The sequence below is a fragment of the Camelus bactrianus genome, chromosome 22, assembly GCF_048773025.1.
Source record: "Camelus bactrianus isolate YW-2024 breed Bactrian camel chromosome 22, ASM4877302v1, whole genome shotgun sequence".
NCBI lineage: Eukaryota > Metazoa > Chordata > Mammalia > Artiodactyla > Camelidae > Camelus > Camelus bactrianus.
Window position 1 is genome coordinate 25,173,370 of NC_133560.1, and position 22,358 is coordinate 25,195,727.

At 44.9% G+C, this 22,358-nt stretch overlaps 1 protein-coding gene across 4 annotated transcripts in view; it reads right to left on the reverse strand.

The window, feature by feature from the left end:
- DNMT1 (DNA methyltransferase 1) overlaps positions 1-10,831 on the reverse strand; it is a 36,718-nt gene extending 25,887 nt beyond the window's left edge. The window contains exons 1-7 of one of the 4 annotated variants that reach the window (XM_074350722.1): positions 10,633-10,831; positions 4,359-4,395; positions 3,731-3,838; positions 3,321-3,540; positions 2,604-2,679; positions 1,412-1,490; positions 71-105 (exon numbers count right to left, since the gene is read on the reverse strand). In XM_074350722.1, coding sequence (XP_074206823.1) covers positions 71-105; positions 1,412-1,490; positions 2,604-2,679; positions 3,321-3,540; positions 3,731-3,838; positions 4,359-4,395; positions 10,633-10,811 — 734 coding nt within the window. In that variant the 5' untranslated portion in view covers positions 10,812-10,831. Of the gene's footprint in view, positions 1-70; positions 106-1,411; positions 1,491-2,603; positions 2,683-3,320; positions 3,541-3,730; positions 3,839-4,358; positions 4,396-10,081; positions 10,474-10,632 lie in introns of those variants that run through there. The other 3 variants (XM_010954233.3, XM_074350723.1, XM_074350724.1) reach the window with 3 other exon arrangements.
- Positions 10,832-22,358: the final 11,527 nt, after the last annotated feature.

Sequence of the window (22,358 nt, forward strand, 5' to 3'; positions counted from 1 at the left end):
CATTTCAGAGAAGTAATTTCAGTAGTCAAGATTACATAGTGCACAGGACAAAAAGGAATATAATTCTTACGGTTCTCTGGATGTAACTCTACGTCTCTTTTCCTCCTATGTGGAGAGAAGGGAAGAGAAAAAGAATATTCATTTCAAGAGAAGATCAAATCAAAGAGCATGAGTCAAAGTATTTCATATGATTAAAAACAGGGGAGGGGACATAGTCTGGATTTGGGGAAGATCCAGGCAACGGTCAGTCTGGGATGGATGTCCCACCACCCACAAAACGAAAGAGAGGCGTATGCAAGCCCTCCATAGGTTAGAGTACAGGAAACAACTCTAAAACTGGTACATTTGTAAATACAGACTTGATATGATAGTCAGCTTGCTTTCACCTGTGATATGTTTTCCCACGAGACAGGGGACTTGGCCATGTGACTTGGACAAGCTGTTTGTCTCGGTTTACCACCTGTGAGTGGGTAGTCTGACTAAACCTAACTACAGCATGTGAATAAAGATCATGAATGGTGACATCTAATTTCCAAGAACAGGAGAATGGGCGTGTCTCACAATAGGATGTCAAGTCTACCTCAGCGATACTGGTAGCCTTGAGTCCAGTGCTTCTCACTCAGGGCAATTTTGCCTCCCAAGGGACATCTGGGAATATCTGAAGGCGTTTTGGCTGTCACAGATGGGAGGGGAGGGGGGAATGCTACTGGCTTCTAGTGAGTAGAAGTCGAGATGCTGCTAGGAACACTCTACAATGCACAGGACTGACTCCTACGGCAGAGATTACCTAGCCCCAAAAGTCAATGCCTTGGTTGAGAAAGCCTCCCTTAGAGCAAACCATGGATACTCATCTTTAGTAAGAAGGCATTTACTACCCACTTGTAAACCTACAGACTTCCCAACTTACACAGCTAATCCTGGGGCAGAACTGAAATAGATAGTGTGTGACTATCTGGTATTATCCAGGTTCACCCCTCAAGTCACATAAGACAGTGCTGGAGTGACACTTTCTATATTGTATGCCTTTAGCAAGTCACTAGTTTTCTAACCTAAAAAGTCTAGGCAGCATTATTACAATACATGTAACAACATGACAATTCTCTGCTTTTACAGAGAAATTGGATGTGGGAAAGGAGCTTATCTGACATTAGAAGTAAATGCTTTAAACACATCACATCTGCTGGTTTGACTGTCATAAATCTTGACAGAGACAAGAAGGCAGACAGGAGAGAACAGACTGAAGTTATGGGTCTGCTGAGCCCTACAGTCTAACCACAATACACTCTGTGCTGCCCCCGGACCAGGGATATGTTCTAAAACCTTCTCAGTCACGTCAAGCCCATTTAGACAGACCCAGCATAAATTCACAATTACCAGCAAGTGTACCAAAAATACATAACGTCAGCCCTACCTGGTCTTTCTCTTCTTCATCGACAGAATCATCTGATTTTGCTCTCTCGGGGTCTTCCTCGGGTTTCCGTTTGGCAGGGCTGTCACACACAGTAAAGCCAATTGTTAGCTCATCCAAACCCTAGACCTTCAGTGGGCATGAAAAAACTGACACTCCTCCCCACCAAAAGTACCCTCTGGTAGGAAAGATTTAGGGCCTGGATACCCTCTTCCCTCCAAGGAGAAGGCCTTCTGGCAAGGATGTTAAAGAGGCTTCAAGCTTAATGTTTCTTTGAGTGACAGGTTTGGAATATCACCATTTTGCAAACTCTAAGAGATCATGGATTGAGGCTTTGATCAATGGCTGCTGGCATCACTGAAGAGACATTACATGCCTCTGCTGGTCAGCCTCCCATTGTCAATAAAGTCTCAAAAAATAAGGCTGAAATCTGGTCAAGCCTCTAGACCTAACTACCAGTTTACAGGAAACTGGAGACAAGGGAACACATTAACCACCATAATGGTACGGTCAGCCAGATCTAGAAACTATTAGACAAATGACATAGTCTTTAAATAAATGGCAAGAAAGTAAGAAACCTGTAACTTGAAAGGCTTGAGAAACAAATCAACCAAACTGTTACACATGGGAACTGTGAACACTGCTATATTTTTGGTAGTAAGGAATTGTTATACTTTGTAAGGCATGAAATCATAGTTTTGTTTAAATGTTAAAAATTATAGCAAAATATGCATAAAGACTTGTCAAAGAGAAAGAGACCTTGTCATCTAGAAATATAATGAATTATTTATGGATAAGATGACAAGCCTGATTTGTTTCAAAGCAACCCCACTGAGGGGACATGGGTGTATATGGATGTATTCCATTTAGAATAATTCAGTTGGACCATATAGGGGTACAGATGAAATGATAGCCAGGAGCTGTTAACTGTTGACACGAGTGGTAGATTCTCAGGGGTTCATTTTACGATCCTTGGTAATTTTGTGTATATATTTGAAGTTTCCTATGTTAAGAATAAAAATGAACGAGGTCTTCAGGAATGTTGCTCATGAATGTCTAATGAACACAATTTCAAAATGAAAATCCATGCAATGTGGAAGTCAGAATTACTAAGTTACAGCCTACTAATTCCACCTGTGTTACCAAAAGACAGTTGGCCCCTAAAAAGGGGGCAATCCATTCATTATATACTAACCCCCTTGCAAAATGAGATGTGATGGTGGTCTGCCTGGTAGTTTGCCTTGTAATCCTGGGGCTAGATGCGACTTCGGCTGCTTCAAGGAAAAAAAACAAAAAAGCCACTATGAATAAAACAGTGCACAGCGAAGGTACAGTTCTTCAGCATTACCAAGCTGGTGCTGAGACCAGGTTCTGAGGATTAAGTATCCTTCCCTTCTTATTCTAAGCAACCACCATCTTGATAAAGCCAGCAATCAGCACCTGCCAGTTTGCCGAGCCACTTAACACAAGCTCTTACATGAGGGGCCCAACCCCGAAACAGACAAGGAAACAGAACCTCTGCTTACACTGTCAAAAGATGAAGTGGCCAAGAACCTGACCTGAGTTCAAGTCCCATGCTCTTATTTTTTAAAAATTCCAAAAGAGTTACTCTGACTGCAAACTGGGAAGGAATCTAAGAATAAACATTTTAGCTTCAACAGGCATAAACTCAGAAGTAGTAAGTATCAGGAGCTCCTGGTATCTTATACCTCATAAATTCAGCCATGTTTGGGGATCTAATGCTCTATAACTTGGTCAAAGACGAAGTTTAAAGTGCACACGTAGGCTAGTCAGAAGTAGACACAAGAAACAGAAGTACTACCCCGGGTGGGGAGACCTATGACTCCAAGTCTAACTGCCCCCTTAGGTGGTACCAGTCGCCATCAAGGTCAAGTGAGTCAAGTGCTCTTACACTTCGTTTCTCCATCGGACTTGCTTCTCCGAGGCATGCAAAGTTTGGAAACAGGTTTGGGGGACTTGTTTTCCTCTGCCATTTCCACTCTGCGGTTCTCACTATTTGTCTGGCTCCCGTTTTCTAGACATCCGTTCACTTCCCGACTCAAAGTATGAGCTCCGTTCTCCAAGGACAAATCTTTATTTAAAAGGGATTTGACTTTAGCCAGGTAGCCCTCCTACAGCAGGAAAGGATAATTTAAGTAGCAGTGAATGTAAACAAGTGCCAACAGAGAGAATACGGAAATACCGGATAGTTATAAAGGAAACGCATGTAACAAGGAGAGTTGGGATTATTCAGCCTCCCTGGTTACAGGCAAGTTTCATGGGAGGAGACGTTTTCTAGACGCTGGGATGTTGAGGACTTACCTCTGATAATTCTTCTTTATGTAATTTGGTTTCCAAATCACATAACTGATTCTTTATTTCTGTCCGCAGAAATTCATGCAAGAGATTTAATTTCTCCTTCACACATTCCTAAGGGAAGGATATAGGTTTAGAAGCCCCCATACTCCCAAGCTATTATTAATTAATGGACTAATACACAAATAGTTACACTGCCTTGTCACATAACAATGACTGAATAGCAGGCAATGTTGAGTCGGCCAAGAAGACTAAATATTCACAAGACATGTTCGTGATGTTTCCATTAGGATCACATCACACCATGTCCAGAGTGGTTGAAAAATGGAAGATTGGTAACTAGGTGAAACAGATACATAATGGTATATTAGAACAAAACCGTATCTGTGAAAAACAATGTGATCAGGACAACTTAGAATCCAGATGATGGTATGAAACCTAGACTGGGAAACTCGTCAATGAGTTACAAAAAGCCCACCAATAAAAGCGTATTAGTACAGCACACTAAACAAAAATATCCAAGCTATCCTTAAAACTTTAGGGAAAAGTCAATTCCACTTAAACTTGTTTTTATGAGCTACAAATTATCTGTCAAATAGTCACATTTGATAATAAATTTTAAGGTGGAGATTACCTTTTCTGTTAAACTATCTCTTTCCAAATCTTTGAGCCTGGGGGAAGAAAAAAAACACTTGTTACTCAGTGTTGTTTAACTATAAGAATACCACAGCTTTAAAGAACTCTGGAAACAAGTTTAACATCAATGTTAGGAAAATAAAATGGTTCCCCCCACCCCACCCAACGTCCAGAATGCCCTACCATAATGCCTACATGTTCAGTCACTGGCAAACTGAATGAGGTCCCCCTTTTGGGGGGTGTTTTTCTGATGACGGTTAAGAGATGATATAGGAATTCTATAACGGAATGTTACTTTAAAAAGGCACTGGGAAAGGAGAAGCAGGTCACACAGTTGGGGTCCTTCCCAAGTTAAGTGACCTACAGCTGGTCTTCCTCCAGCTGGACCTGACAAGATCCCATAGAAAGGTGTACAGGGGTCAGAATGAGTAGACCAGGGCCACAGGATGCTGTGGGGAACAGCCAACTAACATTCCCAAAGGCCAGCATTCTGATGAGGAATATATGAAATGGAGGAGTCAAGGCATCTGGGGCAGCAGGGGGTGGTGCCCACACACAGAGGTTGGAAGTTAGGAAGTTGGCTGGTACCTCACCCAAAAACTCATCCTTCCAAATGTTTGTACCTAATCATTTAGGAGTGCAGAACTGTCATGAGTTTAGCTGGAAAGTCATAGTCTGATTTGATTATTGAAGATTAGTGTCTTGCCACTTTTGGGGGGAAGGGAACAAAAAGAATAAAGGAACAAGAATAGAAGACACTGAGGAAAGTGGAGAGGCTGATGTTCCTGGCCTGGGTGCCGACTGTGGGCAGTGGGGTGAGAACAGGTCTAACCAGCTGGGCAAGCGTCTGTCAGCAGAGGGAAAGTACCCTGGGCAGGGACCAGGCTTCCACCATCTGTGGATCCTACCCTCCAGCACCCAGACTGGGTAGGTACTTGGTTATTACAAGTCCCAAGGGCAGGAGCAGAGCTATTCCAGGCTGGCGTTCCCAGAGGACAAGTGTGAGCAGCACAGCCAGGAATCTGAGCAACAAGCTTTGCTGGACTGATGACATACAGTAGCTATTCCAAGTGCACGTGGACCCTGCTCCTAGCTTCAACCATAGCTCCCATCTGTGGGTGCAGACTATGCCAGACAACGAGCTGAGTGATCGGATGTAGGCATTACCAGGCAGGGACTCCTGACTTGCAGGATGGTCAGGAAAGGTCTTCCTATAGAAAAGACTTAGCAGCCTACAGATGCAGTGGTAATATACTGTGTGTTATATATTGTGTAACTCACACTCAAGATTCAGAATCAAGCTTTCTAGAAGCACATGGAGCCCTTTCAAGGCAAAAGTCACTATACCCTCAAAGTAATCTGGGTCCTGGAAGAGCCTGGGACGAGGACATCTACAGAACTCGGGACCCACAGCCAGAGGTGCACACGCTGCTGCAGGAGCAATACATCTATCTGACTTCAGTCACTCGGCTCACAGAACTGTGGCAGGACACAGCTCCTACCTCGGCCAGCTTCCCTCAGATGTCAAGAACAATGCTCAACAGACTGAAGGCTACCCAAGTGCCCTTTCCCGGAGTGCTGACAAATCCGACATCTGGGCAGGAGACAGATCTGTGGGTCTGAATTCTTTGAACTTGTCCTATGAAGTGGGATATTTAGCCCCGCAGAGAGAAACAAAGAAATCTTCAGAATATCTAAAATGTCTTGCCCTGTGAAGATTGGATTGTACCTGCTTGGCCCCAGAGTGGAAGGTTGGAGCCCAGGACAGGCACCGAGGAGCCAGAGGTGCGGCATGAAGAAGGCTGGCCAGCGTGCCTCTCCTGACACCCAGGCTTTCACTAGAGAGTCCATCCCTTCCCCAGGGAAACCAGCGACACCAGCTCACATGTGCATTATGTTCACAGCCAGAATTAGAAGCAGACCTGAAGGACCAGGTAGAGTAGTCACAGAGAACAGCAGCCACGTTATAAAAGAAAACCTTAGCCCCCTTCCCATGATTCATTCCTTGCTGCTTCCCCCAGAGCAGTTATTTAAAGGGGATAAGATTTTATACATAAACAATCATTAAGGTGAATACAGTTCAGATCTGAGGCTTCTGAAGAGAAAGGGTATAAACAGCATCAGAAAGGAGGGATCCAGGGAAGCTGAGAGCTCAATGGGAACTGGGCAGAGGGAGCAGCCCAGCAGGGGCGCTGGCTCAGAGTACACCCAAGAAACCCACAGGTCGGGCTGACACACAGGGTAAGAAAGGCAAGTCCAGAGAGAGGAGGCTGGATGCCACTTGGAGGGAGGTCAGCAATATCAGGATAAAAACCACTTGATTCTGCTACACACTTAACAAACCACTGAAAGAGTCATGGGGGAAGAATCTAAGATATCAGTCATGCTTTAGGGGAAAAAAAATCTGGCAGAAATACACAGTATAGATTAGATAGGAAGAGATAATGTGTTAAATTACTCTAACATCCTAAACTAGAAATGCTGGTCTGTAATATAGTTTAGCAGCAGGAGCTGGGAACACGCTGGAGGAGCTACAAAGCTCCGTGAATTCTGCCCCTTATAACTGGCTGCATGGTGGGTGGGTAGAGCTACCAGAGGTAGTACTTGTGGTAGGAAGGATAATGGACACCCCAAAGATGTCCACACTCTAATTCCCCAGGACCTGTGACTATGTTACTTTACATGGTAAAAGGGACTTTGCAGATGTGATTAAGGTGACAGCCCTTGAAGTGGGGGAGGTAATCTTGGATTACCCAGGTAGGCCTAGTCAAATCACTTAAATCCTAAGAGCAGAGAAACTTGCCAGCTGCATCTCAAGAGATGTGACTACAGATGTGATGTGAGAACTGGCTTTGGTGGTTTTAAAGAGGGAGGAAGGTGCCCATGAGCCAAAGGATGCCATCACCTCCAGAAGTTGGGAATGGCCCTCATCTTACAGCCAGCAAGAGAAGAGGGACCTCAGTCTTATAACCGCACAAAGAACTGAATTCTGCCAACGACTTGAATCAGGTGGCAGCAAAAATAGCAAGCCTAGACCACTTTACAAGAAGCCAGGCAAAAAGGACAGTTGGAATAAGCAGGTGTACACTGTTATATTATTATCTGTCTGCTATATTAATATCTGCCTTAGTGTCACACCTGCATGTTGGTACTTTAAATTAGACCCCCCCTTCATGGAAATGAAACACACAGCTGATCTGTGAAGGTTTCTGTGAAGGTTTCCTACCACGTTAACATCTATCAGCCTAGTGCTCACGATGCCCCTGTGGAGTGGGCACCTCCATCCCATTTTATAGATAAAGCACCAGGAGGTTAGACAACTTAGTCATACAGCTGGCAAGTGGTAGGGTGGGATTTGAATCCCAGTAATCTGCACCTCTAGAATCCTACTGCAGGAGAGAACTAGAAAAGGTCGGTTTGACCTCCATTCCTACCTATTCAGGAGCCATGGAACTAGTTAAGAACTTCAAGACAGCCTAATCTAATCAAGAGTGTCCTGCCGATGAGAAATTTATCATAGTTACAAAGACTAAATCAGTTGTGCAAGGAGGGGACTAGAATGAATATATAAATCCAAGCTTCACTGAAGGAGCAAGTCTGGCATACAATTACTCGATGGTCAACTGGACACCCAGCTGCAGACACAATAAATGTAGCAAACATGCTCAGACAACAAATCAGCATCAACTCCGGAGCTGCAAAGGCAGCATGCAGGACGCCCTGACAGAATTCAGCACTCTTCTTGTCGTGGGGAACAGGGACTGTCTTTCTGAGCAGTCTTACAGACGGTAGCCAGCATGGAGAGACGGTAGGTGGAGCCTAGCCTCACACTGGTTGCTCTGCAAGGTCTCAGACCCTGAGAACCTAAAAGGCAGCCTGTGTGGCTTATGAGGAAAAGAGCACAAGATGAGTCAGGCCAAGTGGATGGGGATCCTGGACTTCAGGCCAAGTGCATCAGGCAGTGTATGGGGCAGGACAACCTTTGGATCTAACTTATGCCATAAGAGGATCAGTTTCCACTTATAGAAAACAGACCTGAGTGGCAACCGAAACAAAAATGGGAGACTACTGCTTTTCCTAGACAAAAGATGGTGGCTTAGACAGAGTAAGAAAAAGCAAGTGGAAAATATGTGGCTTGTCCTGAAAGCCATGATTTTTAGAAGACTTAGGATGTAAAATATAAAATACTTCAAGAGTTAAGACTTAAAAACTCAAACATTGAAAATACTTTCCAGTATCATTACATACCTAATGTAATTGTACATGAGTTTTAAAACAAGCTGTTATATAAACACAAGTTAGCGTAAGTGACAAGATTTCTGAGTGAGGACAGGCCTAAATTTTGTTCCTAGAGTATTCTACTTGACTCAGGTAACTCATTATGGATTATACTTTTAATTTTCATGAATCAAGAAGAGCTATACCTCCATTCACAAGAAGGTATAAGGGAGTATTGAATACCATGTTTGTGTATTTTGTATGCGGATATTCAAAATTTAAGAAGAGCCATTGAGAGGGTCATGTAAGCTGACAATGTCAATGGTCTGAGGCAGAAACCCCAAACTCCATATCTACAGTAGGCAATTCTAGTTCAAAGTAATATGGAACCTAGGGTGAATGGTGGATTGTAACACTCACCTAAGAACATTCAAATTCAGCCAAACAAAACACTTGCTCTGGCCCAATAAAACCCCTAGCTGAAGGGAAAGGTTTTGGCAAGAAGCAGACCTCAGCAGGAATCCTTGCTTCCTCGCAGTGAACTCCTGTGGCAACAACTCTTGAGAACACTTGAGGATTAAATGAGATAATGTAAAGTGTTTTATACAATTAGCAGAACTGAAAAAAGCAAGCTAGCTTAGTCAATAACAATGCTAACACGTGGCCCTCTATGTACCAGGCATATTCTCAATGAATCCAATACCAGTTTAATGCCCATGTTAACAATTCCTCGTCCACAGATGTAACCTGTTTATGACACTTAGCCAAGGTCATAAACGAGTCAGTGGAGGTACATTCTCACCAAAGTAAGGAAGGCTGGGCTCAAACTTCTCTGTATTAAGTCTACAATGAAGCCAGGTATTTTCATTACTCAATTTCCATTTTAAGTCATGTTATATCTTGGGAAGATAGATAGTGATGCTTCAGCAAGGCACACCAACCTCCAATTGTGATTAAGAAGTGGTCTGCCACCTGGTAGGGAGACTCAAATACCCCCAGCACATACAATCTACCCCTAAAATCCCAGATCAGAACTGGCCCGGCACAGTTATGGGAAACAAGCACAAGGAAATAGGGAAATGGCAAAACTGGGTTCACAAATCTGGTTGGAAGTGTTCTTTTCGGGATGGTCAAGGTTACTGTGACTAGTGTTCCAAGAGAGGTTTGCAAGTTTCCAGGAGTGAAATAGCCCTTCGCGAACAAGGGGTGGAGGGGGTGTGGGTCTTCCCGCTGACCCATGTGCACAGAATAGCTGTAGCCAGTCCCCGACATTAACTGCTGCCCCTTCACGACCCCCCCCCCCGGAAACTGCAGCCTGTTTTCCCTAGCAAGGGTTCCCTGATGCCCAGGCTCATAGACACAGATTTACTATAAAGAAACCACTCAGCTTTCACGCTGCCCGAGTCCCAGCCCTCACTGCACATTGAGTTCCTTCCAGAATGCAACTTCCCTAGCTGTGTGAGGAGGTGGAGGGAGCTCCCCAGGAAAATGGGGCTCGCAAACCTGAGACGGCCGCGCCCGGGCCCCAACCGGCGACGTCGGTCTCTGAAGGCTGCCATCGGGATGTGTGGTGTGGGGGCACCGAGGGGGCCCCCCAAGACACCCCCAGGGACCAGATCGGCCCGACAGCCCCCCCAGCAAACCGGGCACCGGAAGTGGAGGCCGAAGTGCCCGGGCTGAGGGGTATCCTGAGGCCGCGGGCTGCCCACTTCCTGCGCGACCAGACTGGCGGCAAGGGCCGGGCCCGCAGCTGCTCGGGGAAGGGGATCCCGGAGGCAAACCCAAAGCTTGCTCTAACTGAGGTCAGAAGAGACCCCAAGTTTCTAGTCACCAGGGAGCTGTGAGGGCCCTCGGCCCATTTTGGCGCCAAACGGCCAGGGGCGCGCGCGACCGGAAGTGCCACCCTGCCCGCGCCAACTGCCGCCGCGCGCCGCGCCATCCCACGCATGCGCGCCCGTCTGTCAGCGGCGGCCACGGGCAACCCCGAGGGGAAGCGACCCCCCACCCCAGCGCCGTGCCTCCCCCCCAGGTTCGCGGTCCCCCGAGGCACCTACCGCCTGCGGACATCGTCAGGCAATGAGAAGGCCCGGGAGGCCAGCGCAGGCACCCGGGCCGGGGCGGTACGGGCGGGCATCTTAGAAGGTGCAGCAGAGGCAGCAGCAGCACAGGCAACCCTGGCTTTTCGCGCGGAAACCGATGGGGAGGGGCGGCGAGCGGAGGCGGCGCGTACCATCCAGGCCCGGGCGTGGGGGAAGGCGGGACGTACCACACGGAGAGAGGCCGTACCATGTGTGGGCAGACGCAGTGGAGCCGGCTGTGCGCAGGGGTTGCGCATGCGCGAGGCAGACGCGCACCCCCGCGCTGAGCAGTGGGCTTGTCCAAGCGCCTCTGCTGGGAGCCTTGCCTGAGACATTCATTCATTCATTCTTTCCCCGCAGGCTAGGAGTAAAATCCGGAGCATCTCCAGGTGGTTCTAGCGTGAGGGCTCTAGAGTTCAAGTCCTCAATTCCAATCCCACCTCCACCTATTTGCTAACCCTGGGCAGGTCATTTGGAATCAGTCTGTTTCCTCATTTGTGAAAAGGAGCTCATAGGAGACCTGGGCCACTTCCACAGCCTGTGTGTTGAAAGAAGCACCGGAACTTCGGCAAAGAATAGTGTCTTCAAATGGTGCTGGGAAAATTGGATACCTACATGCAAAAGAATGAAAGTGGACCTTTACCTTACACCTTATATAGAGTTAACTCAAATGGATTAAAGGCATAAGTCTAGACCTAAAACTACAGAACTCCTAGAAGAAAATGTGTGTGTGTCTGTGGCTGTGGCTGTGGCTGTGGCTGGGGTGGTGGGAACAGCTTCACAACATTGTACTTGGCAATGATTTCTTGGATATGACACCAAAGCACAGGCCACAAAAGCTAAAATAGATGGGACTACATTCAAGTAAACATATGCACAGCAAAGGAATCAAAGTGAAAATGCAACCAATAGGATGGGAGAAAATGTTTGTGTATCTGATAAGGGCTTAATATCCAAAATACATAAAGAACTCCTACCACTCAACAAAAAGACAACTCGATTTAATAAAAAGGCAAAAGATTTGAATAGACAGTTCCATAAAAGACACACAAGATGGACAAACATGAAAAGATGTTCAACATGACTAATCAGGGAAATGCAAATCAAAACCACAATGAGATCCCCTCACACACATTAGGATGGTCACTATCAAAACAAAACAAAGTATTAGCGACAACGTGGAGATTAGGACCTATATGAACTGTTGGTAGGGATTTAGAATAGTGCAGCTGCTATAGCAAAGTGTGAAGTTTCCCCAAAAAATTAACAACAGAATTATCATATGATGTGGCAATCCCATTTCTGGGTATGTATTCAAAACAATAGAAAATGGGATCTGGAAGAGATATTTGCACACTCGTCTTCATAGCAGCATTATTTATAATAGCCAAGAGGTGGAAGCAGCCCAAATGTCCATGTATAGATGAATGGATAAGGCAAGTGTGCCATATACATACAACGGATTACTCAGCCTTAAAAAAGGAAATCCTGCCCTTTTGTGATAACCTGGGTGAACCTTGAGGTCATTATGCTAAGTGAAATAAGCCAGTCACGAAGACAGACACTGCGTGATTCCACTTATTTGAGGTATCTAATTTAATCACCTCTTACAAAAGAACAACAGGAGTTACCAGGGGCTGGGGGGTGGAGTAGGAGGGGAGATGTTCAATGGGAATAGAGTTTCAGTTTTAGGGGATGAAAAGTTTCAGAGATCTCCGCAACAAAGTGCATGTAGTTAACACTACTATACTGCACATTTAAAAATGGTTACGATGGTACATGCTATGTGTTTTTAACCACAATAAAGAAGAAATAAACCATTAATAAGGTAAAGGGTTTGGTTTTTTTTTTTTTAAGTATTTTATCTGCCACAACAAAAAAAGCATCAAGGGGAAGGTATAGCTCAGTGGTAGAATGCATGCCTAGCATGCACAATGTCCTGGGTTCAATCCCCAGTTCCTCAATTAAAATAAATAAAAACTTAAATGCTATCAACAGTTTAAAAAAACTTAATTACCTTCCCCCAAAAAAAGGAATAAAGAAAAAGAAAAAGCATCAGAATGGATTTACAAGTTGTACTAAAAAATTTATAAGTGAATGTGTTTGTAGACACACATAAACTAGTTTCCTCCAACAGGTGGTGGAGAGCTTCTGGCCAGAAATGGACCAGAGACCCTCTGGTTGCTATGAGTTACACACACAGAGCAGGATCCAGGAGGACTGAAATATTAGGAATAAAATTAATAGCTATTAATTTAATATTTAATCAGCACTATGTACTTACTGTACCAGGCACTTTAGGAGTAGTTTAATTTAATCCTTGACTACCAAAAAGGGAGGGTATCAGGACCCCTATTTCCCATGGCCTAGGATATCTGTCACAAAGAAGTCTGGCTCAGAGGCTGCTTACCCAAGATCATAGGTTCAGTAGCAGCAGGATCCATGAATCCAAGTGTTTTTAACTCCAGATCCTGCATGTAAAACAGTGACCCCTGGGTTGGCCAGCTGTCAGGCACCCAGGAGGCCCAGGGACAGCACTGGGGGAACTACACTAAGGAGGAAGGGCAGACAAGAGGTGGCAAATAGAAGACTATTTCACCAGAGTGAGGCTCAGGACCTGTAGACTTATCAGAAGCCAGTATCTGGGTCCCTAACCCACCTTAGGAAGAGGGACGCTCACAGGACAGGGGAGGGAGGGGAGAGAGATGAGCAGATCTGCTGTTCAGGGGCCTCAGCTCTCAGGAAAGCAGCTGCACTTATTGGAGGCTCCCTCTCAGGTAGCTTCTCTTCCTACTTCTTTTACCAAGGGAGGATTTGACCCATTTTACAGATGGAGCAAGGGTTCAGATACATAGATATGTTCAAGGGCCCCCAGCAAGTTGGGACCTACACTGGGCTTCTAGCCCAGCTGATCTGCTCTCAAGTTACTCAGAGGCAAAAAGCCAGGCACCATCTCTAATTCCTTCCCTCCCCTCACATGCAGCAGGTGAGTAATCTGTCGGTTCTTCCTCTGAAATACACCCAGGTCTTTCTGCTTATCCACTGGGCTGCCACCCCAACCCAGACTGCCATTATGGCTCTCCTGGACTATTCTAGCAGCCTCTTTCCCCATCTCCCAGACCACTGCATCCAGAGGGCATTAAAAATATTTTTTCCTGAGGAGAGGTAATTAGGTTTATTTATTTATTTTAAAGGTTTGGGGGGTGGTAATTAGGATTATTTATTATTTTTTAGTGGAGGTACTGGGGATCAAACCCAGGACCTCGTGCACGCTAAGCATGCACACTAGCACTGAGCTACACCCGCCCACCCACAGAAGGTGTTAAAATTTTCTAACGCCCTTTTCTTTCCCACTCAAATCTTCCAGAACTTCCCATTGCCCTTGAAGTAAAATGTAAGCATTTAACTCCATTTATAGGTTCCTGTCTGGATGCAGCTCACCTCCCTCCCCCCATCAATAAGCTTCAGCTTCATTGACCCACTTTCAGTCTTTCCGACTCTTAAGTGCCCCAGGGCCTTTGCCTTTGCTGTCACTTCTGCCCAGCCTGCTCTTCTGGGAGATTCATACAGCTCAAATGTTGCTGCTACCCAGAGGCTTCCCCTGGAACCGCCTGGAAGCAACCCCTCACCCCCAGCCACTCTATCCTACTCTTCTGTTGCTTCAGAGCATTTATCACTGTCACAGACTCTTGTTTGTGTCTATCATAGTCTTTTTGTTCCACTAGAGCAGAGCAGGGGTCAGAAAGTTTTTCTATACAAGATCAGAGAGTAAATATTTTAGGTTTTGTGGGCCACATGTTCTGTCACAACGACTCAACTCGGCCGACAAGGCATGAAGACAGCCATAGACACTACGCAGGTGACTAGATATGGCTGTGTTCCAATAAAACTTTATTTACAAAAACCCAGCAGGCCAGATTTAGCCCATGAGCCTTAGTGTGCTGACCCCTGCAAAGACCTGGTAGTCTGCCTTTCTCCACTGACCCTCCAAGGGCTCACTCAGTAGGAATCCGAGTATTGGTTAGATAAATCTGTAGGACATGAGAGGTCACACATGGGAGATGCCTGATACAAAGTATAGAGCTCTTGTCTCCCCTACAACAACGTGATTTCCATTTCACAGACAGGGAAACTGAGGCACCCATCAACTCAAGCTGCAAACCCAGGTCTGTCTATAGTCCCTGAATCACCAGCTTCTCTCGACTTACATGACCAGTAAGATGTCAGCAGTAAGAGGTCATGGGGAAGGGATATTGATGGCTTCCAGGAGCCTCCAGAGTGACTGGCTGAACCAGGGACCCATTTCCCAACGAAACATGGGCTCATCCTTTAAGAGGAGCAACTGGAACTTCCAGAGCAAGGCAGGTCAGCTCTTCTGGGCATCTACCGTCTCCGCCACTTAGTAGGGTTCACAAATCCCTCACGAGATGTGTCAGGCCCCAGCTCCCTCTTTCCCAGGCCACACTCCTGCCTCCAGCTGAAGGGCCACTCTCCAGAGGCCAGGAGAGAGAAGACCATTTGGAGACTGGGGGGGGGGGGGCATACTTCAGAGGTCAGGAGGGTCTGGGTGTCTGTCCAGCCAAGGTTGGGCAGCCCAAAGCAAAGGCTGGCGGAGGGACGGCCATGTGTCCTGAGCCACGGTCAGTCAGAAGGCCAGAGCTGAGTCACGCCACATGCTGGGGAATTAGTCACTGCCCCTGAGCTCTCACTTGGGACCAGCCCTGCAGAGGCCCCAGGCGGTGGCAGCAACACTCAAGGGTTCAACAAGGACACTTTGCCACTCTCAGGCCAGGCAGGAAGACCACCAGGACAGGCCTCACAGGCTCTCTCTCTAGGCTTAAGCGACCGGGAATTGAATCTGGGGAAACCAACTCTGGAGTGTGCTGGGCAGACCCGCCTGCTCAGACCCTTGAGCAGGCTGACAGCTTTCTGTTTTGGAATCAAAGAAGGCTTGCTGCCAAGCCCGGCGGGGTTTTCCTTCAAACAGCCCTTGAGTCAGTTAGCTGATCTGCCCCTCCAGGGCCACCGCCCCAGCTCAGGTCATCCTCTCCTCTTTCTTTGATGCCTGCCTGGCCTCCTTCCTGGGCTGCCACTCAGCCCTCTCATTACATGTTCTCCACAAGGAAGTGGGAAGGATCTTCTCAGAAAGCAGATCTCACCATGTCACCCCCTCCCGACCCCATTGAAAGCATCCAAATGGCTTCTCAATGCTCTTAGGGTAAACCCAACCCCCACAGGCCTAGACCTGCCCACCTCAGCTTTTGCCACTCATCCTTTTTGCTCGCCCAGCTGAGCTGCATCCTGGATACTCCCTGCCCGTTCCTGCCTAAGAGCTGTGGTAGCCAGCCTCCAAGAGGGCCCTCCAACATTCCTTGCCCCTCAGTAGTCATGCCTTTCTAGAATCCTCTCCCACAGTGAGTCAGGGCCAGCCTGTGTGGCCAAGAAAATATGGTGGAAGTGAAGATGCAGGATTCCTGAGGCTAGATCATCAAAGCCATCACAGCACCACCTTGTTCCCATGGGGGAAGCCAGCCACCACGTTGTGAGGATGCTCGATCAGCCCTGTGGGGAAGCCCATGGGAAAAGGGCTCCGTTTGTCAGCAGTGTGAGTGAGCTGCTTTGGAAGTGTCTCCTCCAGCCCCAGTCAAGCTTTCAGATGATGGTAGCCCCAGCCAATATCTGACTGTGACTCATGAGACGTCTCAGGCTGGAACTGTTCATTTCGCTGCTCCCAAATTCCCATCCCACAGAAACCGTTGTGAGATAATAACATGGGTGGTGGTATTCTAAGGCACTGGACTGTGGGGCTTTTTGTTATTCAGCCATAGGTAATGATTGAAAGGTTTTTGCACTTGCTGTTCCTTTACCTTCGAAAGGCCTGTTGTTCCATGTGTCTACTTCTCCTGCTTGAAGAATCTCTGTTCATTCTTCCTGTTTTGACTCACCCATCAACTCCTTCAAGGGGCCTTTCCTAACCTCCCCCAATACTATCAGGTGTCTGATAGGTTCTGAGAACATAGCTCTTTCCTTTCTAAGCTTTTTCTCAGCTGGTAATCATACATTTGGGGGTGATAGCTCGATACCAGCACCTAGCAAAATGCCCAGGGTGTTGTTGACACAAAACAAAGACTCCCAGAGCTCTATGTGGGTGAGGGTGTGATGCCTCTCCCCCTACATTAAATGCTTATTCTGCAAATAGCCATCAAAATAAGAAATGCACACACCCTTTTATTCTGCTATTCTACTGCCAGGAATTTCTCCTAAAATAGCCTCATATACATGTGCAAAAGGAGAAGTGGACCAACTATTCACTGAGCCTTGTCTGTAGCAAAATAACTGGAAAGAACCTAGTTCCCCATCAGTGGGGATGAGCTAAAGGAACTATATTCCGTTCATACAATGACAACCCCCACATCAAAAAACAAAAGGATGTTTTTATACATAATAGCTAGAGGTCAGTTCCTATCTGTAAGTGGGGGAAAAAAAGCAAGATGTAGAACAGAATGTATAGTGTGCTACTGTTCATGTGAAAAAGGGGGGAAGGGGTGGAAGCAAGTATGTATACTTACATATATATATGTGTGTGTGTGTGTGTGTGTGTGTGTGTGTGTGTGTGTGTGTGTGTGTGTGTACACTTACATTTATATATATAAAATCTTGGGAATTAAACAAATGGATAAATTCCTGGACATAAAGAATGTTACTTAGGAGCTGAAAGCAGAAGGAGGAATTTTTCTGCATGTCTTTTTGCCCTTTTGGAATGCTGGACTATATGGCTGTATTATTTATGTCAAACAAAAACTGGCAGAGCATTGGTGAAAGGATAGTCTTGTCAGTCAATGGTGCTGGACCCACTGGATAACCCTATGGAAGAAAGGGAACCTTGATCCCTACCTCATACCATATACAAAACTTCAGCCATCTCCCAGATCTAAATGGAAAAGCAGAGTCAAGAAAGCTCTTAAAATAAGACATAGAACATCACTGTGACTTTGGAGTAGGCAAATGTTTCTTTAACGGGACACAAAGCATGTTAATCATAAAGAAAAATATGTTACGCTGTATTAAAATGAATTTGTTCATCAAAAGATATCACCAAAAAGACAAGCCATAGACATGTCCACCAACCAAGGACTTGTATCTATGACATACATAGAATTAAGTAAAAAAAAAAAAAGACAGGCAACCTCTTTTTTGTTAAGTAGACAAAAGAGCTGAACAGGCACTTCACAAAAGGAGGATATCCAAATGACCAAGACTGGAATGGGAAGCTACTTAACTTCATTAGTCATCAGGGAAATGCAAAATGAAACCTCAATATGATATCAGCTCCCACAGACACCCATCAACGCTAGGATGGCTGAAATGAAACAAGAAAAGCTTATGGGTGCTAGCAAGACCAGAACTCTCCTGTGTTGCTGGGAGAGCCTAAAATGGCCCAGCCACTTTGGAAAATGATTTGGCAATATCTGCTAGGGCTAACCATACTCCTGCCCTCCGGCCCAGTAATTCCACTCCTGGATGAATGCATTGGTCCAGGGTACTTCTCCCCACTTCTCTCACCCACTTCAAGCTTGGGCCTCCTTCCTTCCAAGACACGTATGTCCTGCCTCGTCTCTCTCAGCCCACCCAAGCCCTCTTTAGCCCACCTGGGTCCTGTGACCACCACCCATTCACATCCACCAGGCCCCAGTGGTCAGACCTCAGGGAATCACTCACCTCCTGGTGCAGGAAGTGAAAACACACAGTGTCTGCTCCTGAGCTGCAAAGAAAATCATCATCACCACACTGAGCAGGGATGAGAACTGAGCTGGCCCTGGCCATTAAATCAGAAGGACTTCACGTGAAGCGCCTCCTTCCCGGAAATGACCCCTAATTAACCACAACTGCCACAACTAATTGAAAGTTTGAACCCTTTAACCAAAGGCAATCACCAAGGTATTACAACTACCTGGCAAAGAAAGACTCCAATCAGGGCACTGGGGATACCTCTAAAAGTTTCCCCACTCTCCCAGCTGAACCAGCCGACAAGGTGGAAGGAACCAGAAGGGCACACACCCTTCCTCAACCTGGGCACTAGGGACTCTTGGAGCCTTTGCCATGAGAGACTGACCCTCGTATTGCAGGCTGATTAGCAACTTCCCTGACCTCTACCCGCTAGCACCAGCAGCACTCCCACCCCTAGTCAGGACAACCAAAAATGTCTGCAGACATTGCCAAATGTCCCCTGGGGGCATGGAATCAACCTCGATGAGAAGGACTGATTTAGCAATATGGACATGACAAAGCAGTGGCCTTGTCCCAGCTGTATTTCCTCTGGGCAATGTCTTGCAGCCTATAGCCAGCCCCACATCAGCACTTTGAAAACTGTAAGTCATGGATGGGTTGCATCAGGAGGGATGTGGAGTGAAAATGCAGACTCCTAGGCCCTAGAGCTAGATTCTCTGGGCCCCGATAGGGCTCAGGTAGCTGTATTTTTTTTTTTTTCACACACTCCCAACTTGTGAAAGTTTAAGTATTTTCCCCCAGTTTTCTTGAGGTATAGTTGACAAATAAAAATTGCATACATTTAAAGTGAACATTGTTGGGATGGGTGTAAGTATAGCTCAGTGGTACAGTGCATGCTTAGCATTCACGAGGTCCTGGGTTCAATCCCCAGTAATGCCACTTAAAAATAAATAAATAAACTTAATTACCTCCTCCCCCTCCAAAATTTTTTTAATTAAAAAAAAGGAAAACTAAAGTGGACATCATGATGATGTGATATAGGTAAGCACTGTGAAGTGATTACCACAATCAAGCTAATTAACACAACCATCACCTCGCTTAGTTACCATTTTTTGTGTGTAGTTAGAACTGTCTTAGCAAACTCTGGCTATACTGTACAATATTATTAACTACAATCACCATGCTGTATATTAGATCCTTGGAATTTATTAATCTCATAATTGAAAGTCTGAACCCTTTAGCCAAAATCTCCTCGTTTCCCTCTTCCCCCAGTCCCAGGCAACCACCCTTCTATTCTCTGCTTCCGTGAGTTCAACTTTTTAAGATTTCATGTGTAAATGAGATCATACAGTATTTGTCTTTCTGCAACTGGTTTATTTCATTTATCATAACGTTCTCTAAGTTCATCCATACTGTTGCAAATGGCAGGATTTCCTTCTTTATGGCTGAATGATATTCCCTGTGTGTATATGTGTACATGTGCATCATGTTTTCTTTATTCATTCTTCCATTGATGGACACTTAGGTTGTTTCCATATCTTGACTACTGCGAATAATGCTGCAATAAACATGAAAGTGCTGATACCTTGTCAAGATACTCGTTGCAGTTCCTTTGGATATGGACCTAGAAGTGGGGTTTCTGGATCATATGATAGTTTTATTTTTAATCTTGAGGAACCTCCGTACTGTTTTCCATAATGGAAACTTCCTAACATTGTATTATATATTTACTTTTATGATCTGTCTCCCTGACTAGAATGTAAGATCTCTGAAGATAGAACAGAATGTTCAATATGTATTTTGAGAGGTTGGAATTCTTTTTTAAAAAAATATTTTATTTATTTGTTTTGTTTGTGGGGTTTATTTTGTTTTGGGGTTTTTTGGGGGTGAGGTAATTAGGTTTATTTAGTTATTTTGATGGAGGTACTGGGGAGTGAACCCAGGACCTTGTGTATGCTAAGTATGTACTCTACCACTGAGCTATACACCACCCCCCCACTTGGAATTCTTTTTTAATAAACTTATTGAAGTAAAATTGATATGCCACAAAATTTTCATCCATGTTAAGCATAAAAATCAATGTTTTTTAGAAAATTTGCCAAGTTGTGCAACTATCATCACAATCCAGTTTTAGAAGATTTCCATCACTCCAATAAGAATCCTCATACCTGTTTACATTTAATCCCATTCCTGCCTCCAACCCCAGGCAACCACGACTCTATTTTCTGTCTCTGTAGGTTTGCCTCTTATGGACATGACATGTAATGGACCATGCAATTTGTGATATTTTGCATCTGACTTCTTTCACCTAGCATATTTGTTTTGAGTTTCATCATGTTATTATGTGTATCAGTATTTTGTTCTTTTTAACTGCTGCGCTATATTCCACTGTATGGAAGAACCATATTTTGCTTAGCCATTCATCAGCTGATGGACATTTGAATTGTTTGCACTTTGGGACTATTGTGAAAAATGCCGTTATGAGCATTCACACACACGTCTCTGTGTGGACATAGGTGCTCATTTCTCTTGGGTAGATACCTGGAGTCAAATTTCTGGGTCACATAGTAAGTTTATGCTTGCTTTTCTAAGAAACTGCCAAACTGTTTCCCAAAGTGTCAGTACCATTGTGTATTCAAGGTTGGGATTATTAACATACCATTTTACAGATGATGAAACATGCTGAGAACAGTCAGGTGGTTTGCCAAAAGTCTACTTGTGTTGTCAGGTGTTGGGTTTGAGATTCAAATCTGATTTTTTGTTTTAGAGTATGTGCTATTAAAACTTACACCACAGATGCCACTGGCAATGAGTCACACCCACACAACTTCATTTCTCTTTTGTGACAGATTTAACTATTCCTGGATGAGACATTTAGGTGGATGTCGGATCCCTGAATTTGGGGCAGTACATTTGCTTTGTAGACAAATGAGAAAAATGGCCAGAATGTGAGGATGGGGAGATAGATTAGAAACCCTTTGAAGATGGCTAATGAAATGATAGGTCCAGGCAACAGTCCATGGATGATCAAACCATTAGGGGACAGTTGGATAGGGAACTGACAAAGGCAGGACCCAGCTGATGGCATGTGAACCCCTTGATCCGTCTTAGTCATCAGTAAAAGAGAGATAGCCAGACATCATGTCCTCCTGGTGAAAGTTTCCAGCACCACCTACAAAGAATTGAAGCCCAAAATATCAATCTGGAATTTGGGGACAAAGGAACATGTTAAATGACATAGAGGGATGCCATCAGCCAATTTTAAACTATGGGAAACCCTGGAGGGCAAATAACCTGGCTCCTTAAACAAATGAATTAAATAAAAAGAAAGGAAAGGAAAGGAAAGGAAATAGGGAGAAGGAAATCTTGTTAAACAAGGTTGAATAGGTTTATCCTGGTTAACCAATGAATTTAACCAGGTTAAACAAACTTGTTAAATAGTACTTCAGAGATTCATTAACAAAATGCCATATGAAGACCTCATTTGGATTCTGACTCAAGCAAGTAACACATCGGAAAAGAAAACTGACACCTGAAACTAACAAAACATTGTAAATCAACGATACTTCAATTAAAAAAAAAGAAAGCCGAGACGGGGAAATTTTAACAGATTGATACTTTTGATAAGTATGATCATTGTGGTTAAGTTAAAAAAAAGTGTTGCTTTCTTTTTAAGATGAAAAGTGGAGTATTTACAAATGAAACAGTGTGATATCCCCTGATTTTCCTAAAAATACCCAGTGAGTAATAGTTGATTCAGACAAATGGATGCTAAATGAGTAAAAGTTTGATGAGGAACAGAATACCCACAGAGTCTCAAAGTACCTCCCCACAAGATAGTTAATTTCAAAGGAGGAAATAGTTACTTTCAAGTGGAGAAACTTGGCAGATACCTCCAAGTGATCAAAGACAACATTGCTAGTAATGGAACTAATTGAGAAAGACACACACTTCTGTCATTATTTCTGCCAAAG